This window comes from Nuphar pumila, chromosome 9 (genome assembly GCF_984573655.1).
Source record: "Nuphar pumila chromosome 9, dmNupPumi1.hap1.1, whole genome shotgun sequence".
Taxonomy (NCBI): domain Eukaryota; kingdom Viridiplantae; phylum Streptophyta; class Magnoliopsida; order Nymphaeales; family Nymphaeaceae; genus Nuphar; species Nuphar pumila.
In genome coordinates, this window is record NC_143257.1 from 18259567 (window position 1) to 18280980 (window position 21414).

The 21414-nt window shown below is 37.1% G+C and overlaps 1 protein-coding gene across 1 annotated transcript; it reads left to right on the forward strand.

The window, feature by feature from the left end:
* Window positions 1-18066: 18066 nt before the first annotated feature.
* On the forward strand, window positions 18067-20698 carry LOC149828472 (uncharacterized). The gene is made up of 2 exons (XM_090017059.1): window positions 18067-18446; window positions 20612-20698. Exons 1-2 carry the CDS (start codon window positions 18111-18113, stop codon window positions 20696-20698), a joined length of 423 nt encoding a protein of 140 aa, XP_089873185.1. The 5' UTR covers window positions 18067-18110.
* Window positions 20699-21414: the final 716 nt, after the last annotated feature.

The window sequence follows — 21414 nt, forward strand, 5'->3', positions numbered from 1 at the left end:
TCAGTTAACCAAGCTGCTTGTGGTGGATTCTTGGCATAGTATGAGAAAGGCAATTTGATTGAACATGCCATCTATTATGTAAGAAAGACCTTCATTGATTACGAGAAAAAATATTCTCAGATAGAAAAGACATGCTAGCACTAGTATGGATGTGTCAGAAGTTGAGACATTACTTGTTAGCATCAGAAGTCAAGATTCTCTCAAAACTTAATCCTCTCAAGTATATTCTCGAACAACCATTTCTCAATAAACGGATTGCTAAGTGGCAAGTCCTGTTAATGCAGTATGATCTGGGGTATGTTTCTCAGCAATCTATCAAAGGTCAAGCAATTGCAGACCAATTGGCAGATTTTCCTTTAGCAGAAGATGTTAAAATCGAGGATAGCTTTCCCGATGAGCGGATCTGTAATGTTCAACAATCCCCAGTTTGGAATCTATTTTTCGATGGATCCAAGAACATGGCCGGCATAGGGGTCAGAATCTTGCTGATCACACCAGAGAAAGAGATGATCCCCTTTTCTCTAAAACTGGATTTTCAATGTACCCATAATATGGCTGAGTATGAAGCTTTAATACAAGGTATGAGAATTTTGCAAGACTTCAATGTTAAGAGGGTACACGCTTTTGGTGATTCATTGCTCGTAGTTAGCCAAGTCAAAGCTGAATGGCAGGTAAAAGATCAGAAGTTGCTCCCTTACCAAAAGATCGTTTTAGCCCTTATCAACAATTTCGAGGAATTTCAGCTTTTCCATATCAAAAGAGAGTTTAATCAAATAGTTGATGGTTTGGCCAGTTTGGGCTCCATTATGTCTTTCAGAAATGGAGAATCATGTCGCTCTTTTGAAATCGGTAGACTTGACCAACCTGCCTTCATTCCAGTAATGCAAGTCAACCTGGCGGAACAGAAAAAGAAGCCTTGGTATCAAGATATCAAAAACTTTATTGAAACTGGTGAGCTTCCACCAGAACTATCAAAGAATGAGCAAAAAGCAATTCAGCATATGTCCGCCCGCTATTTTATCCTTGCCAATGTTCTTTATCGTCATGGGTTCAGTTCTGAGTATTCCAGGTGCTTAGACGAAGAAGAAGCCAAAGAAATCGTGCGAGAAGCGCATGAAGGTATTTGCGGTGGTCATGTCGGCTACAAAACCCTTGTTAAACAAATCATTCGGGCATGATACTATTGGAGAACCATGCAGCAAGACTGCTATCGTTTTATGAAGAAGTGCGTTCAGTGTCAAATACACGCACCTTCCATTCATGCGCCAGCCACGTACTTGCAATCAGTCGTGTCTCCATGGCCATTTTCTATGTGGGCCTTCGACGTTGTAGGACCCATCTCTCATTCAGCTTCTAATGGTCATAAATATTTCCTTGCCGCAACAGAGTATTTCACCAAATGGGTTGAAGCCGTCACTCTGCGTGCAGTGGAAGGTCGACATGTAGTTTCGTTCATTCATAAGAACATTCTTTGTCGTTTCGGTATACCGCACGACATCGTGTCAGATAATGGTACTTATTTCAAGAATGAGAGAATGAAGATCTTTTGTTCAAAATTCAAAATTCATTATCATTTTTCAGCTCCTTATTATCCACAAGGAAATGGTCAGGCAGAAGCAACAAACAAGAGTTTGATTTGCATCTTGGAAAGAACCGTTGAGACGGGTCGTGATTGGCACGAGAAAATCCATGATGCACTTTGGGCATATCGAACTACCATTCGAACCCCAACCAATGCGACTCCTTCAGAACTTGTTTATGGGACTGAGGTGGTGTTACCCCTTCATGTTCAGAAGCCCGCCCTTAAGTTCGCATCTCTTTTAGAGTTACCACTCGATCAGTATCAGCAACAGAGATTGGTACAGTTAGATTTACTCGATGAGAAAAGACTCAAAGCAGCAGAGCACGCTCAGTCTTATTGTCAGAGGATAGCAAGGCAATATGTCAAGTCAGTCATCGAAAGGAGATTCCAAGTTAATGACTTGGTCCTTAGATCAACGGCTCATCTCAAGCATCGTCCACGTGGCAAATGGTCACCAAACTGGGAAGGTCCCTATGTGGTAAAAGAAGCGTTGCCCCGTAATTCATATCATCTGATTAATGCAGACGGGGTAGAACTATCCGACCCCATTAATGTTCGACATCTGAAGAAATTCTATACCTAGAAAATCTCTATTCTATCTTTTGTATTCTTCAAAAATTCCTTTCAATAAATGATCAATTATTTATTTGTCAAAATATCTCTCTTCCCCAGAATATACTGGGGCATTCTTGTTAAAGTTGCCTTTTATCCAAAACAATCTGTGTGCAGGCAGGATCTAATAAATCTCTCATTTTGCACGCATGTGCACTCAGTTGCATCCATTTGCATTTGCATGCATTCATCCACATTCATCTGCATCAATTTGCATTGAATTTCCCATTCAGGATAAGGGATAAATCCTGAGACCCCGGCAAGTCGTCCAAGTCATCATCAATTGATGACCCTTTAAAACCCAGTGCTCGTACTGGTAACCTTTTAAGACCCAGTGCTCGTACTGGTAACCTTTTAAAATCGAGTGCTCGTACTGGTAATCTTTTAAAACCCAGTGCTCGTACTGGTAATCTTTTAAAACCCAGTGCTCGTACTGGTAACCTTTTAAAACCCAGTCCTCGTACTGGTAATCTTTTAAAACCCAGTGCTCGTACTGGTAATCTTTTAAAACCCAGTGCTCGTACTGATAATCTTTTAAAACCCAGTGCTCGTACTGGTAATCTTTTAAAACCCAGTGCTCGTACTGGTAACCTTTTAAAATCCAGTGCTCATATTGGTAATCCTTTAAAACCCAGTACTCGTACTGGTATTTTAATTCGGTCTTCATACTGGTCGCAACATGACTCTCACATTGAGGTTCAGACTCGATGTTAATCTTCAAACCTGCGAACCAAACAATCTGTATCAGACCCTTGGGTCGTTCCATTCTGTTAATCTGATATTCGGGTTGCCGATTTTGTCAGACCTCTAGTCATTCGTGTTATCAAGCAGTTCTTTGAGTTATCAAAAGCTATCAAAATCAATCGTCAAGTATTTCTCTTGCGAGGGACCCTTTTTCCAGGGAGAGTTCGAGGGAGCTCGTTTCTTTTCGCATGTCTTTATTGTTCGTTCGTTGAACCCCTTTTTCTAGGGAGAGTTTGAAGGGACTCGTGCTTCACGAACAGTTTGCAAAACAATCTTTATTGTCACACAAGGAACCCTTTTTCTAGGGAGAGTTTCGACGGAAGCTCGTCCTCCTTGTAACCCTAAATGTCTTTTGTTAGGCCACCCCCGTCGTCGAGGACCCTTTTTCCAGGGAGAGTGTGATGGACTCATTCCTCTATAATATCCTTTCAATCTTTGTTAGCGGCCCCCTTTCCATAAGAGAAGCCTAGAAATAGGGAGTTTTGACAAAAACTCTATTTCTCTTCGAAAGTTCGTTTTGCAAACACCTCCTCTTCAGGGAAGAGAGAAGTATCTTTTGTTACCCGTTCAGGTAAGGGTCAAGCCTGAGTCTCTCCTTTGGGGAAAGGAGAAGAGAATCTAGCCACGGATGTGTCATTTAGATCTCAAGTGATTTCTTTCACCAAGGATTTCAGGAATATTTTGCCAATTTGTCATGAAAAATAGTTGTTAATCTCAAAATCTTTACTGCATAAAATTGTACCTCAGAATACCTTTAGTATTACTTCCGAAAGGACAAAGCTTTTGTGAAAAAGGATTCAAAATTCAAAATCTTTCTATTGGCCAACCAAAAGGATGAAGAATAAATCCGCGATGTGGCCAGCAAAGAAAATTCAATGTTGTTGCAAAGCCATGAGTGATTGATATTGATCGCAGTCAATGGCACACTTTTTAAGATCATTCTTGGAAAATAAGCAGTCGAAATATCCTGGGTGATACAGAAAAATCCACTCAATCTCCATGTCCCCTCAATCACCTAAGCTGCAATTAAATGTCTGCAAAAGGGATCTCTCAACTGTCGTAAAGATGAAGGCGAATTAGACGAGTCGACCCCCGGGGCCAAAGAAGATTTGGATCATCTCCAAGATGAAGGAGTTTGTGACGGATCCTTTCAGGGAAAGTTCAGATCACCTTCGAGATGAAGGCGAGTGTGATGAGCCTACCGACAAACCCTAAAAGATATTTAATTCCAGCTATCATCAAAAGATTTCCTACCAATGAGCCAATAATTGTCAAGATAATCCCTGAGAGAAAAGAAGGATCGAAACATCTCTGAGATGAAGGAGTTTGTGACGTACCCTTCCAAAAAAATAAAGAGAAAAAAAGCTAGGACATCTCCAAAATGAAGGATGATGTAATTCCCAAAAAATCCAAGAGAGCTCCAATTCTGTTAAAAAGAGAGTGCAGAAAGATCATCATGAGAAAAGAATCCCAGGATATCAGACTGCCGAATCTATCAAGAATCTTCTTTAATTTTGTGAAATTCTTTTATCAATATCCTTTCGCTAATAGCTCTCGTAATATCAAGAATACATTCTTTTCCGTCAATATCAAGGAAATTGATAGCCTCCTTGAAGGAAAGTCAATTGCAAGTAATTTGAATTCAAATCTTGATTCTACGAAGTTAAGCCCAGTCGGAGGTAATACTTCAGGTAGAAAAGAGGGAATATTTTTCATATATATATGTGCTTATCATTCTTGAATTAACTATAATTTTTTATCTTATTGGCAATCTTTTCAAGTTATCCTGACATGAAGTGAGAACTTGATGTTTATTTTGATGTATCCAGGCGTTGTTGTTATCCCTTTTAGGATCGGATGATGGAAGTTGTCCAAGATCCTTCCCTTCTTGTTTTGATCTGAGCGCCTGGGCTCTTAGATTAGCACACTTCCCTGTGCTCCCCGCTGTCCCACCATAGGCAGTTCCCGTTCAGGTTAAGGGTTAAACCTGAATTTTTTGCAAAATGGTCATCTGTCTTAAAAGCCATTCAGTCTCAGCGATGAGACGTCCAAGATCAATCCCTTTTCAAGCTTTAGGGAACCCCCTTTCTTCCTTTTGCAAACCCCTCTTGGATTTATTGTGCAAAATTCGAAGGTCCCATCATGGTTTCTTCATTCGAGGACTCCGTATATCGTCCCCCTTCAGGTTAAGGGTTAAGCCTGAGCCTCGTTTTTCCATGAGGTATCGTCCCCTTTCAGGTTAAGGGTTAAGCCTGAGCCTCATTTTTCCATGAGGTATCGTCCCCTTTCAGGTCAAGGGGTTAAACCTGAGCCTCATTCTGATGAGGTATTTCATTTGTCGTCCCATCCAGATTAAGGGCTAAGCCTGAGCCTCATTTCGATGAGGTGAATCTTCTTTTTTATTCTTTATGCTATATCTATCACCATCATTTGAACTAATTCTTTCATACCCAGTCAAATCTATCTAACTGGGGCATTTTTATAGTCTGAATTTGGTGTGTTTTTCTTTGCCACTAAGCTCGGCTTAGTAGCAAAGAGGGGCATCTGTAAACACCCCAAATTTTTACCCTTATCCAGTGCCTACATTTCATGTGTCATTGCTTATCATTGCATGAATTCAGCATATCATTGCATTGCATAGCATAGCATTGCATGTCATTACATCTCATCTTCGAGATCCAACACTCCTGTTTTCAAAATATTCAATTCAGATTTGAGTTTTAAAACTTTTCTTTCAAAAATCAATTTTAAAAACATGGGTTTTTAATCAACATTGTGTCATTTGCCAACCCCCAGGACCTTATATTTTGAAGTATTTTCTCAGAAAACAATCTGGATTCATTTCAAACCCAATTTCAATTGATTTCAATTCGCAGATGAGACCCATTTAGGTGGTGTCGCTTCTGGATTCCTTCATTTATCAAAAATCTAAAAAAATTTAGAGTCCTAATTGGATCAGGACTCTTTTTCTAGAGTCCTAGTCAGATCAAAACTCTACTTTTCACTACCTTTTTACCTGTTTTCGGAGAAAACCTTTCAAAATCTTCTGTTTTGGCCAAAATCCTAGAGTCCTGGTTGGATCAGGACTCTTCTTCAAGAGTCCAGTCGGATCAGGACTCTTCTTCAGAGTTTTAATCGGATTAGAACTCTAATCTTTCACAACCATTTTCAATCAAATCTTTCAAAATCTTTCAAAATGAGTCAGAAACTCAGAGTTTTAGTCAAAACAGGACTCTGTTCAGAGAGTCCTAGTTGGATCAGGACTCCGATCCTGATTTCAAATTTTGAAAGAATCTTTCAAAAATCTTTTCATCTATCAAAATTGTTGTGCTTTTATCAAAGAATTTTAAAATTCTGAGGTTTTATCTCAGAGTCCTGATCAAATCAAGACTCTACCCCAGAGTCCTGATTGAAGTAGGATTCTATCCAAAATTGATTTTCTCACTTCATTTTCACTGGTTTTCAAAAGCTTTGCTTAAATTCTATCACTTATCAGAAAATCCAACAATATAAGAGTCCTAGTTCAATCAGGACTCTGTTCTCAGAGTCTCAGTTGAATCAGAACTCTGGTTTATTCCAATATTTGTTATTATTTTAACTATTTCACAAGTTCTTTTAACTGTTTTTTTAGAAAATACCAAAAAAAAATCTAGAGTTTTAATCCGATCAGGACTCTGTCCCGGAGTCCTAGTCCAGTCAGGAGTCTGTTTTTATTCCATTTTCATTTATTTCCATTTGTTTTCAAAAATTAGGTCATTTTGCAGAGTCCAGTTAGTTCAGGATTCTATTTCAGAGTTCTGATCGAGTTAGGAGTCTAACCCTGATTGTGTTTTTTTGACTCATTTCACCATTTTCTGATAAAATCTTTCAAAAACCTTTCATTTGGCTTTTTAAAATCTAAAATCTCAGAGTCCTGAGAGTTCAGGACTCTAACTCGGAGTTCTAGTTCACTTGAGACCCTATTTTTAAAGATTCTGAATTTCAATTATTGATTTTAACCCCTTTTCAAAGTTATTTTTAGTGTTTATTTCAAATTTCTCAAAACCTGATGTGGGCCCACTCAGTCGGCGCCACATCCAGAGGAGTTCTAACCCAGTTGGAACTCTATGTCATTTCAAAACTTTTAATTTCAAGCTTACTTTTGAAAATCTTTTGAAAACTTTCTCAATTTCAAGTTTTAAAATCATTTTTTTTTTGAAACTCAAGTAGGGCCCACTCGGGGTGGTGCCATATTCGAGTAAGTCAGGGCTAGACTAGGGTTAGTCAGTGTCTTGGTTAGTGTTAGAGGTTTAGAAGGGTCAAAAGTTATTTTAAAAACTCATTTTGAAGTTTGGATTTTAAAACTAGTGTTTTTAAAGGTTTTTAAAGAACTTTAAAAACCCAAATGTGGAAAATGCCAAGTGGCATCACATTTGGGGATTTTTTAGGATTAGCTAGGGGATAATTAGGCATTATTTAGGATAATTTAGGCTAGGGTTATATAGGTCATTCCACCCCAAAATCGCCCCCCTTTAGAAGTCCAAAAATTTCAAAATTGCTAATCTTCAAAACCTAAAAAGTTTTTATAAATTGAGACCCATAGGGGGTCAATTTTTCCAGCCACATTTAGAGCAAGTCTTGGAGCTTCTCTCTCCTCTCCAGCCCTTCCTCCATTGCTGCAACTCCAAGGTGAGAAATTTTATTAATTTCTTTAGTTTTATTTAATATTTTTCATGATTTAATGCTAATTTAACCATTGGTACCATCTATTTCATGGATTCAACCATGATTCAACCTCAAGAACCATCAAGAACGGTCCAAGAAGATGATCTAACACTGTTTTTAGTGTTTTCCAGGGATTCTAATCCATTAGAATTGATTTTAGCACTATTCTTTCTATTATTAACCAATAAAACATGTGATTTACCCTTTTTATGGATTAAATCCATGTCTTTAAAGGTAAAATCAAATTCCAGCCATTGATTCCTTGATTTTATTTTATTTATTTGTTTATTTATGTTTATTTTACGTTTTCCAGTATAGAAATAATTTTTATTTACTATTTTATGGTTTGTTTTATTGTTTTTCATTAGTTAAGGCATGATTTCTTAAGTTTCTTAGATTTCTGTGTGTTTTTTATTTTAGAACAGCACAAAGCATGTCGTTTCGGATTGAAATATTCGTTGTTTATTTCTGATTTTTTTATATGTAATGCATGCATATCTAAAAGAACTACTGTAAAAAAATCAGAGGTTTTGGACCTCGGGAACCTTGTCAGAAAAATTAGACATCAAATCGGGTATTTAAAACTTTAAAATCGTTGTTAAAATCAAGAAGGTAACTTGCTGTTATGATATTTTTCTCATCTTATATCCGATTTTTATTACTGTTTAGTATTTTTCCTCTGTCAAAAACTCTGATTTTCAATTTAAAACTCATTAGGGTTTTCCAAAACCCTAATCAGACTTGTGTTGTTTATAAATCCCAAACCACAGATCTGATTCATGATATGTAAAAAGTGAGTATTATTATTTTTCTGTCAACGGTTCACTGTTAAAATCTCAGATATTTTGAATGAGTTATGCTATTTATCCTGGAATTTTCAATTGAAAGTATCAGTCAGGACCAAAGTTAAAATCAATATATTCAAGTCCGGATTGTCGGATGGGTATCTCCCTGGTTTTAAAGGATTTTTCAGATCTGCAAAAAGGAAAAGTTTTGTTTTCTTGTCTATTTGTTATCTGTAAAATTTCATAGATTTCCATGGAGGTTTGACCCCTGGTTCAGGTCCTGGACTGAGACTGGTTGGTGAACTAGGTCAAAAATAGCATATTTTTAGGGTTTGATGCTATTTTCGGATTCATTTAATGCCAAAAAATTATTTTTATAATTCCAATCTGATATTAGGGTTATAACAAGTGCAGGTACCAATTTTGGAGGATTTTTAGAATCCGTTTGATGCTTGAATGGCTTGAATTGCAAAACAGGGCACCCGAAGAATTCCAAAACATTGCAAAAATCACAAAATTTGTGATATTCTTGGATTTTTGTGCATAAGCATATATTTTTAGGGTTTAATTATATTCATAATCATATTAGGATGCTTTAGGTTTAATTTGATGCTCATTTAATTTCATTTAGTGCATAAAATCTAAGTTTTTATCAAAATATTTTCTAAAAACCCTGATTTCAAGGCCATAGTCTTGCTATCAGGGGCAATTTGGTCATTTGACATCAATTTCGAAATCCCTAACCTTAGTTTTCATGTTTTTAAGTATGTCATATCATATTTTAGCCTAGTTTATTTGTATTTGAATTTCAAAACTTGTATTTTACCAAATATCTTTCTAAAAACCCTAATTTCAAGGCCATAGTCTTGTTATTAAGGGTATTTTGGTCATTTTGACCCCAATTTCGAAATTTCAAATTCCATTTTCATATTTATTCCATTTTAATTCATATTTTATCAATTTTGATTTAAGGGAATCATGGAAAAGGCTTATATCTAGCAAAATCCAGTAATTTCTAGATATTACTGAATAAACTTAGAAAAGCCAACATATTTTCATTAACCAAGTTTTCTAGTTTTGCAGGTAGATTGAAGACTTTATTTTTCATGTATTTAAATTTCAATAGTGATGTAAACTAAATTAAACTTTGGAATAAAAATTTACATTTCCTGCTTAGCTTAGGCAGCATTGCATATAGTTTATTTTTTTTTAATAATGTTAATGTGTGATGGATGATGATTCATGCATATTCAAAACTCACCATGGTCTACACGAATGGCACATGCACTAGCTTTTATGAAGTTTATAAACTTGGTGGAATTCGTATTTATGGCCATAGTCAAAATATGAATGATACCCAGATTTATGATCTTCACATTAGCCACATTCAGCCTACACTCTTAGGCTAACACTACAAGAAAATTGTTAATTAGCGACGGAAATTAGCGACGGAAAAAATCCGTCGCTAATTAGCGACAGATTAGCTAGAGATAGAATATGTCGCTAATTTGCGACGGATTACCGAGGAAACAAATTTTATCGCTAATCTGTCGCTACTTAGCGACGGATTAGCGACTGAATTGTTTGTCGCTACTTTTTATTACAAGAACACCATTTTAGCGATGGATTTAGAGAGGGAACTCTGTCGTCGCTAATCCGTCGCTAATTAGCGACGGCGTAGCAACAGAATATACTCCGTCGCGTTTTTTGTATTTTGGTATTTTGATTTAGCGACGGCTTAGCGACGGAATTTTTCCGTCGCTAAGTCGTCGCTAAATGTCGCGTAAATCCCTAATCCCATCCCTCTTTCTCTTTTTCCTGTTTCGCTGTATTGCTCCCGCCCGCCGCCCTCTCCCTCCCGCCGCCCGTCGGCTCTCGCCACCGTCCGGCCGCCGCCGCCTCGCCGACGATCCTCGCTGCCGACCTCCCTGCTTGGCTAGCGGCTGCGCCAGGGACCCCGAGCACCGGCGACCCGCCGCCGACCTCTTCCTCCTCCCTGCTGTTCCTCCTTGTGGCTGCTGCCGGGAGGTGTTGTCTCCCCTTCGCCGGCGACTCACAACCGGCGTCCTCAGCCGCCGACGACCGACGATCCTCCCTGCAGCCACCTCTTCGCCTCCGCTGTGAGTTCCGGCGACCTAGTGGCCCCCGAGCTTCGCTCCATGTCTCCCTCTCTCTGCTGTCGGGGCTTTCCCATGTTTTTTTATCTAGATTGCTCAGATCTCGTGGTTTCGGCTTAGATTTCAGGCTTTTTATGGAAGATTTGGTGGAATCTGCATTTAGTGCTCGGATTTATGCTTGTTGTAGATCGTTATCGTGTATAATTCGGCGATGCGTGTTCAGGACTCTGTTTTCGTTTTCACTTGTCCATGAGATTTGTGTTTCGAGCTCAGATTCCTGATTTTTCTCGCTCATTATTGTGTATAATTCTACGATTCGTGCTCTAGGCGCTCTTTTGTTAGCGCTTTACCGATGATCGTTTTTTGCGTACGATTTTGGGACTGATTTGATTTTCAAATTTGGATTTTGTTCTCTTTTGTATCTTATTCATCTATAGAATACTCTGGATCAATGTTTTCCCATTTTATTTTCCTTCATTTTTTTGTTGAAATTTAACATCAAAAGCGTCATTCGTTAGTATTGAAATTCACGTAGATGGTTGAAAATGTGTTTTTTTTTTCTGTTGCCCATTGTCTTTTTATTCAAAAGTTTTTTTTTTCAATACTTAAAATTTAACATCATTTGGTCGTATCTTCTTCTTATTATTTATTAATGAGGACGTTGTGGCATAGTAATTGCTTAATCTGATCCCATGGTAGCCATTGTAAAGAGTCAGCGGGTTTCTGAATTCTAACACAGTTCATGCTTTACTTAATTTCAATCGATAATCTTAGTTAGCTTGGAAAAGTTGTACATTAGATTTGCAGTGAGCTTTTAAATTGCGTCTTTGTTGTTCAAAACATTTTGTCTTGACAGGTGCGATCCATTGAACATAGACACAAATTTCCCTTTGGTTTTGAAATTGTGAGGTTTTTTCGCTTGATCTAGCAGAATGCTCTTAGAGTAATTTGTCCTTGAATTATGTTACTTCCCATATCAGACTCCTTGACTCATCCGGAGTCACAAAAGTTGACAAGATTTTGCACATATAATTTGACTAACTCCTAGCGTTTGTTGAGCTTCTCTCACCTTGTATTTGGCCTCTTTCTTCAATAAATGGAGTATCTAGTATGCCAAGCAACTTGATGATCCATTGTGTTTCTTAGAGGCCTGCTCTTTAGTTTATGCTGGAAGTGTAAATTGTATCACACTTCAGCACATTGTCCAGATGAGGAGAAACCGATGTGTAACAAACAAGCAGTTGCATTTAGGAACATGAAGGTTCACCTGGGCTCACCGAGCTCTATTGGTTTTCTCTTTCGCTAATTGGTGTTCTTCTTTTTTGATGTAAGGAAGTCTTTTTTTTTCTTCTATTACCAAAAAATCAACTCCACAGATTGGGCATATATTTAGAAGTGCTTTTTGTTCAGCTACAACGGCCCAATTGGTTTTTAACTTCTATTTATGGGAAAAAAGAATGTAAGTTATGTAACTGCTTAAATGACTAATTCCATTGATCTCTTCATTTGCATTAAGTCCTGTTGCCTGCAAAATTATGTTACATGAAGAACCACACTGTAGTTATGAAGAACCACACTGCTAAAATATAATAGACTATTTGAAACATTAGCATCTTCTAGTTAGATTTGGCTTAACATATATACTATTTTTCTTTTCTCTTCTTTCAATTAGTTAGAGTTGTTTTAATTTGTTTTAATTTTTTTAGTTAGTGTTTCATCTTGTTTCATGATTAGTTAGTTTGTTACTTAATTTGTTTTGTTTTTGTGCAGATTTTTCAACAGAACCAACTCGTGCTCGGCCACCTGTGGTAAGTAAATGACAAAAACAATGCAAATCGGGTAAATACCCGTGGTGAGTAAGTGATGCAAACGTATCACATGTTATTTAATTTATTGAATGCAGCACTTTATTGTTCACACACTCACTTAGTTGTTGATATCTAGGACTGCTTTGTTGGAGTTCGGAGATCATGCTGAGCATGATTTTAATGTAGAAATATGGAAGTGTTCTTATTTTTGGAGTACGGAGTCCATGCTAAGCATGGTAGTAGTTAGTGAGATATTGAAGTGTGTTTGCTGCAGGTACATGTTTGCCATTTATTTGATATGAATGATTATGATGTATTGCAATGTTTGATTTTGACTTCCATGTGAAATTTTATAATAAAATCATGCTTCAAATGATTGTATCGTGTCATTAATAGTTTGCACATGAAAATATTAAGTTATCAATGCATGCATCAAAATTCTTGTTATTGTTTGACATAGTATATTGCATGATAAATTTGATATTTTCTTCATCGTAGCATTCTGATTGTTTTTTTCTTAATTCGTTAGGATACTATTCGTAACATCATACGACAGAATGACTGCAAACCGTGAATGAATGTACCGTAGGATAGTGGACAATGAGTTATCGCATGAATATATGGATGGTGTCGATAGTTTTATTGAATTTGCAACGGCGAGTGTCAGTACGGTAGATCCCACAGGTCGGATTAGGTGTCCCTGCAAGATTTGTAAGAATAATCGATTTGTAGAACCTCATGGCGTTAGACATCACCTATACAGGAAGGGTTTTGTGAGTGATTATCAGAACTGGATGTTTCATGGAGAAGAATTTAGAAACGATTTTGATGCACGGGTGAATGTGGTGCACGATAATCCATATACGAATTTGATATTTGATGCTGCAGGAACAGAACTGGGTTCTGCTATGAGTTCTAGTGATGTAAGAACTGCCGTAGATGAAGAATCACCAAACGATGCAGCTAGTAGATTTTATGATTTACTTAAAGATGCTGATGAGCCACTTTGGAACGGTTGTGAGAGTCACACTATCTTGTCTGCAGTTCTTCAACTAATGAATTTGAAGTCCGAGTATAATTTGAGTCAATCATGTTTTGACCGTTTGTGCATGATTGTGAAGAGTATGTTGCCTAAAGATGAGAAATTGCCACAAAATTTCTATCGTGCGAAAGTTATGGTCAACGCTCTAGGTATGGGTTACAAGAAGATTGATGCTTGTCCAAATCACTGCATGTTGTATTTCAAGGAGCAGGAAAACGACATATCATGCCCGTCATGTGGGCATCCTCGGTTCAAGCCAAAGACAAGAGGCAATGGTAGCACGAGATCAAAGGAAGTTTCATACAAGTCGCTCCGCTACTTTCCTATCACTCCTAGATTGCAGCGATTGTATATGTCTTCAAAGACAGCTAAACACATGAGATGGCATGCAAATAAAGTTCGACACGATGAAAACAAGATCACGCATCCTGTTGACGCTGAAGCTTGGAAGCACTTTGATCGTACTCATCAGAACTTCGCAATGGAAGTGCGAAATGTTAGACTCGGTCTATGTACAGATGGATTTAATCCATTTGAGGGTAGATCAACTCCATACTCATGCTGGCCAGTATTTGTAACTCCATACAACCTTCCACCAAGCTTGTGTATGAAACGTCCAAATCTTTTCTTGTCTCTGTTGATCCCTGGTCCGACCTCACCTGGCCAAAATCTTGATGTATATCTAAGGCCATTGATTGATGAATTAAAAGTACTGTGGGATGACGGTGTTACCACGTATGATGCCCACGAAAAACAAAATTTCAACATGAAGGCCGCTGTTCTATGGACAATCAGTGACTTCCCTGCATATGGTATGTTATCTGGTTGGAGCACACATGGGAGGTTGGCTTGTCCGTACTGCATGGAGGATTCCAAAGCTTTTAGATTGAGGCATGGAAGGAAGCCTTGCTGGTTTGATTGCCATCGTCGATTTCTACCCAGCGATCATCCGTTCCGACGTCAAAATAATGCATTTACAGCAGGCACAACTGAAACGGAAGGTCCATCCTCAAGATTGTCTGGCATAGAGATTTTAAGAAGATTGCGATACTTTCCAGATGTATTAACAGATGCCCGCAGTCCTACACCCTTTCGTGGATTTAAGAAGGAACACAATTGGACGAAAAAATCTATTTTTTGGGAACTACCGTATTGGCCGACCCTATTGATACGACATAATTTGGATGTGATGCATGTAGAGAAAAATGTGTTTGATAATGTGTTCAATACAGTAATGAATATTAAAGGAAAAACGAAGGATAATTCGAAGGCCCGTATGGATTTAAAATTAATATGTATAAGACCAGAATTGGAACTCAAAGAGTATAATGGCAAAGTACTGAAACCAAAGGCGAAGTACATGCTCGGACCTGATCAAATAAAACATGTATGTCAATGGTTGAGACAACTGAGATTTCCAGATGGATATGTCTCTAACATTGCTCGGGCTGTGAAGATTGACGATGGACAGTTATATGGGTTGAAGAGCCATGATTGTCATATCTTTATGCAACGATTGATACCCCTAGCATTCCATGATATGTTAGACAAACCTATATGGGGGGTATTGTCTGAGTTGAGCGGATTTTTCAGAACATTGTGCGCATCGGAGGTCATTGTATCAGATGTAAAGAATCTCGAGGACTCTGTCATCACCACTGTTTGTCTGTTAGAAAAGATATTTCCGCCAGCATTTTTCGATGTTATGGAACATTTGATCATACATCTGCCATATGAACTAAGGGTTGGTGGCCCTGTGCAATATCGATGGATGTACCCATTTGAAAGGTATATGTTTTTTTATATTTGTCTCTTTAATGACAGATATTTAAATTTTGAAATGTATATTCTTGTCAGATGCATGTTCGACCTAAAAAAAAAGGTTCGTAATAAAGCAAGAGTAGAAGGCTCTATTTGTGAGGCGTACACTTTAGAAGAGATTTCAAATTTCTCATCTATGTACTTCGAACCTCATATTCCAACACGTTACACATGCCCGCCCCGTAACGATGATGGAGAACAAGTAACTGTAGCTGACAAGCTGTCGACATTTCAACCACTTGGGCATGCATTTGGTAGTTGCCGATCAAGGCTATTGACAGATCGAGAGCAAGATGCAGCACACATCTATATTCTTTTTAATTGCTCAACGATCGACCCATACATCGAGTAAGTATATGTATATGCAACTCAATTATAAATCCTTTTATGTTCTATATGTGGATACATGACTCGGTAATATAAGTATTTGTGGTTTGCAGACGATTTGATCTGGAGTTGCGAAACGAAGTTTCACATCTCACTGATGCAGAAGTACAAAAAGAACGTGAAACTAAGTTTGTGGAGTGGTTGAAACAGTTGGTAAAGAAGCTAACATAAATTTTGTACTTATAAACAACACTAAGTTACTTAATTGATCGTGATCACAATCATTGTTTATGTTTGTGCGTAGGTTCGCAATGGTGATGTTAAAGATCAAGGAATATGTGATTTAGAAAATGGTCCGACCAAAGTTGTGCAATGCTACAACGGGTATATCGTAAATGGTTATCGATTCCATACAAAAGACTACGGTATAAACAAATCAATGATAAATAGTGGCGTGTGTGTCAAGGGTAGCAGCTACGGTGAAAATGAACATGATTACTACGGTGTTATAGAGGAAATAATGGAGTTGACTTACTTAGGCATGAATAACAGGGTTACGGTATTCAAGTGTCATTGGTTTGATCCAACTGCAACAAGACTCGACAAAGCTTCAGGCATTGTGGAGGTGAATCATAAATCCAGGTTTGGAACATATGAACCATTCATATTAGCCTCGCAAGCTCAACAAGTTTATTATACTTCATATCCGAGTATAAAAAAGTCAGATAGAAATGAATGGTGGGCAGTTTGCAAGGTGAAATCCAAACTATACCCCGAGTATGATCAGTTACAGGAAGATGAGTTAGCTGAAGACAGTGATTACTATCAATCAGATGATGTCTGTGACTTCGCTTATGGTCACGATGTTGCGCATGATATGCATATCATATCTCCATTGGCTGATGAAACATTCATAGAGGAATGTGATCCAAATGATGTACCAAGTGAATGGGCAAACAATGAAGAAGAAGAAGAAAGTCAAACTAGTGACGAGGAAGAATTCTCAAGCTAGTGAGCAAAATCTTATACTACAAACCTCTATTTAAATGCATTGTAATACTTGATGTGAGTTGTATTGCAATACTTGGTGTGAATGATTAAAAATTTTATTTGAATGTATTGTAATACTTGATACGAATGATTCGAATGCATTGTAATACTTGATGTGAATGATTTCAATTATCTGAATGTATTATAATTTATGCAATTAACGAATGATTTGAATTAGTGCAATACTTGATGTCAATGATTTGAATTATTTGAATGCATTGCAATGCTTGATGTGAATGACTTGAATGCATTGTAATACTTGATGTGAATTATTTGAATGTATTGTATGACATATGTTATTTGTTAGAATATGGTTCGTGGAGGTTATAGTGGTCGCTCATCCAGTAGTAGCCAGGCTCAACCTTCATCTTCACGGGCTCCTGTGATAGGTATATCATATAACTAATTAGATGCTTGATTAGTTCAAATGCACATTCTGAGAATTTCTAATGTATTTTTTTACAGATGATGTTGCGCCTGTACACGACCCACCTACACCAGTTGATCGCACAAGTCAACAGCCAACACAGGAAACAGGGTCTTCTCAGACTGGTACAAGAAGACTCATTCGAATAGTGTATATCGATAATCGACCGTAAGTATTTTGTTTTCAATTATTGCATATCTTTTAAATATTTTATATTGATATTTACTGTGTAACAATTCATGTGCAGCACGAGGTTTGAGCCACAAGAAATAGTACGGGAGATTAGGAATTCACTTCTTCAACATCTACCAGGACCAGTTGCTCAATGGAAAGAGTACCCAAAGGAGGTGCTAGACAGATTGTGGTCCTCATTCATGGTATACAGTTGTTCCTCATAGTTAATGTGTTTCATATTTAATTTATTTAAGCAATGTCTACTAACTTTCTGAAAATATTTGTAGGCTTCGAATCGCTTTGCAACTACGGTAGAAGAAAATGATGCAAGGAAGGTGTGGCAGAAGGTGGCTGCCAATCGATTTGCAGACATGCTACACACTATGAAGACTGCAGCAAAAAAAGCATCTGGCGTAGTAGATGATCCATTACTGTGGAAGGGCCATGGTCCTATTACTATCAGGAGAGATTACTGGGATGAAATGTGCGATAAGTGTGCGGGAGATGCATTTAAAAATCGCTCTGCGAAGGCTTCACAAAATCGATTGAAGATGCCCGAAGCCCATCTACACACACGTGGATCTAAGACATTTGGGAGCCACCTAAAGAAAATGGTAACTCATCAATATATAATATTAATTTTATAAGTATTGTTGCAAACTTGTGTACTAAATCTTTTGTCATTTAACTTCGCAGGAAGCAGAAAAAGGAGGCAGTGTACCATATAAGGATGTATTTGTAGAAATACATAAACGGAAGACCACGGGAGTCTTCGTATCAGAGAAGGCGAGAACGACAACGGTATGTATTAATTCTATTAATAATCATTGCAATATATATGCAAGTTATCATAATGTTATCATTAATTATTAATGAATACTTTAAACATTATTTTGTAGGAGGCATATGAGCAACAGATGGTAGAGCGATATGGCGAAGACGCTACTCAGCATCCATCATTTGATCCTACAGCATGGGTGACTGCAGCAGGTGAACCCAAAAAAGGTCGCGTGTTCGGGTTTGGGAGTAATATGAACACTTCACCAGTTATTGGTTCTTCCAGTTACGGCTCACCGACTTCTTGCGCCGACATAAGCTCCAAGCAGCCGACTATTCTTTCCGGTGATGATGTACGCGAGATCATTAATGAATCACTGAATAACTACTTCCAATACACCGTCGCCCCCTTTCTCCGAAATGAGATCAAGGCCGCTGTTCAGGATAGGGGATCTTCGATTCCAGGTCCCTCTCAGGTATAATCACATATATAGTTTTTGACTGTCTTAAAGCACATCTGAGCATGGTAGAATCACATATAGAGTTTTTCTAGATGCCTTAGAACACATATGAACATGCTATAATCACATATTCAATTTTTTTACTGCCTTAGCACACATATGAGCATGATAGAATCACATATAAAGTTGCTTTGCCTGCCTTAGAGCACATATGAGCATGCTATATTCACATATTCAATTTTTTTACTGCCTTAGCACACATACGAGCATGATCGAATCACATATATAGTTTTTTGCCTGCCTTAAAGCACATCTGAGCATGGTAGAATCACATATAGAGTTTTTTTAGATGCCTTAGAACACATATGAACATGCTATAATCACATATTCAATTTTTTGACTGCCTTAGCACACATATGAGCATGATAGAATCACATATATATATATATTTAACTTTTTGTCTGCCTTAGAGCACATATGAGCATGATAGAATCACATATAAAGTTTTTTTTACTGCATTAGAACACATATGAGCATGCTATAATCACATATTCAGTTTTTTGACTGCCTAAGAACACATATGAGTATATTATAATCACATATTCTGTTTTTTGACTGCCTTAGCACACATATGAGCATGCTATAATAACATATAGAGTTTTTTAACTGCCTTAGAACACATATGAACATGTTATATATCATTTATGATAGAATCACATATAAAATTTTTGGCTTTGCTTGCCTTAGAGTACATATGAGCATGCTATATTCACATATTCAATTTTTTTACTGCCTTAGCACACATACGAGCATGATCGAATCACATATATAGTTTTTTGCCTGCCTTAAAGCACATCTGAGCATGGTAGAATCACATATAGAGTTTTTTTAGATGCCTTAGAACACATATGAACATGCTATAATCACATATTCAATTTTTTGACTGCCTTAGCACACATATGAGCATGATAGAATCACATATATATATATATTTAACTTTTTGTCTGCCTTAGAGCACATATGAGCATGATAGAATCACATATAAAGTTTTTTTTACTGCATTAGAACACATATGAGCATGCTATAATCACATATTCAGTTTTTTGACTGCCTAAGAACACATATGAGTATATTATAATCACATATTCTGTTTTTTGACTGCCTTAGCACACATATGAGCATGCTATAATAACATATAGAGTTTTTTAACTGCCTTAGAACACATATGAACATGTTATATATCATTTATGATAGAATCACATATAAAATTTTTGGCTTTGCCTGCCTTAGAGCACATATGAGCATGCTATATTCACATATTCAATTTTTTTACTGCCTTAGCACACATACGAGCATGATCGAATCACATATATAGTTTTTTGCCTGCCTTAAAGCACATCTGAGCATGGTAGAATCACATATAGAGTTTTTTTAGATGCCTTAGAACACATATGAACATGCTATAATCACATATTCAATTTTTTGACTGCCTTAGCACACATATGAGCATGATAGAATCACATATATATATATTTAACTTTTTGTCTGCCTTAGAGCACATATGAGCATGATAGAATCACATATAAAGTTTTTTTTACTGCATTAGAACACATATGAGCATGCTATAATCACATATTCAGTTTTTTGACTGCCTAAGAACACATATGAGTATATTATAATCACATATTCTGTTTTTTGACTGCCTTAGCACACATATGAGCATGCTATAATAACATATAGAGTTTTTTAACTGCCTTAGAACACATATGAACATGTTATATATCATTTATGATAGAATCACATATAAAATTTTTGGCTTTGCTTGCCTTAGAGTACATATGAGCATGCTATATTCACATATTCAATTTTTTTACTGCCTTAGCACACATACGAGCATGATCGAATCACATATATAGTTTTTTGCCTGCCTTAAAGCACATCTGAGCATGGTAGAATCATATATAGAGTTTTTTTAGATGCCTTAGAACACATATGAACATGCTATAATCACATATTCAATTTTTTGACTGCCTTAGCACACATATGAGCATGATAGAATCACATATAGAGTTTTTTTATTGCCTTAGATCACACATGAGCACATGATAGAATCATATATAGTGTGTAATTTATTTCATTATATTTTGTTTATCAATACTGACTGTTCTTTTCTTGTGTAGGCTGCTAGCGATAATCAGGATAGTGGAGCTGAAGGGACAGATAAAGACAATGAACAAGAAGACGCACAAAATCTTGGCGATGATTAGAGGACTGTGTTGAAGAAGTTCTATTTTTTTTATTTTTCCTAAATGTAATTGTTGAATTGTAAATAATTAAACTTCTTAATTTTAAGGTGGAATGATTAATTATTGTAGATACTTGTTATATGAATTTTTTTGTGTGGTTTGTTTTTTATTTACAGGAAATATAAATTGTACAGGAAATAGAAATTGTACAGGAAATAGAAATTTTTAAATAAATTTTTTTTGATTTTTTTTCGTGTTTGCGACGGATGATTCCGTCGCTATACATATTAATCTAGCGACGGAATTAAATTCGTCGCCAAGCCGTGGTCGCCGTTTAGTACCGGCGGATTGGCGACGGAATATAGCGCTCGTTATTCCGTCGCAATTAGTGACGGACCTGGCGACGGAATAATTCCGTCGCCAGTTAGCGTCAAAATATTCGCGACGTAAGCATACTGTCGCCTCGTTGTCTCTAATCCGTCGCTAACCATGTTAGCGACGGATTAGCGACGGAATGTGGTCGTCGCTAATCTACTGCTTTGTTGTAGTGTAACTTCAAAAATGCACTGCATTTCTCAAAAATACAAAAAGAATTTTCTCAATTCCTCAAATCCATATTCATTCATTTCATGCATTTGCCAATGCCAATTCAAATTTCAATTCAAAGAAGTTTATTTTTCTCAAAAAAATCCTAAGTCTTATTCAAAAATCGATTTTCTCAAAATATGGATTTGCCA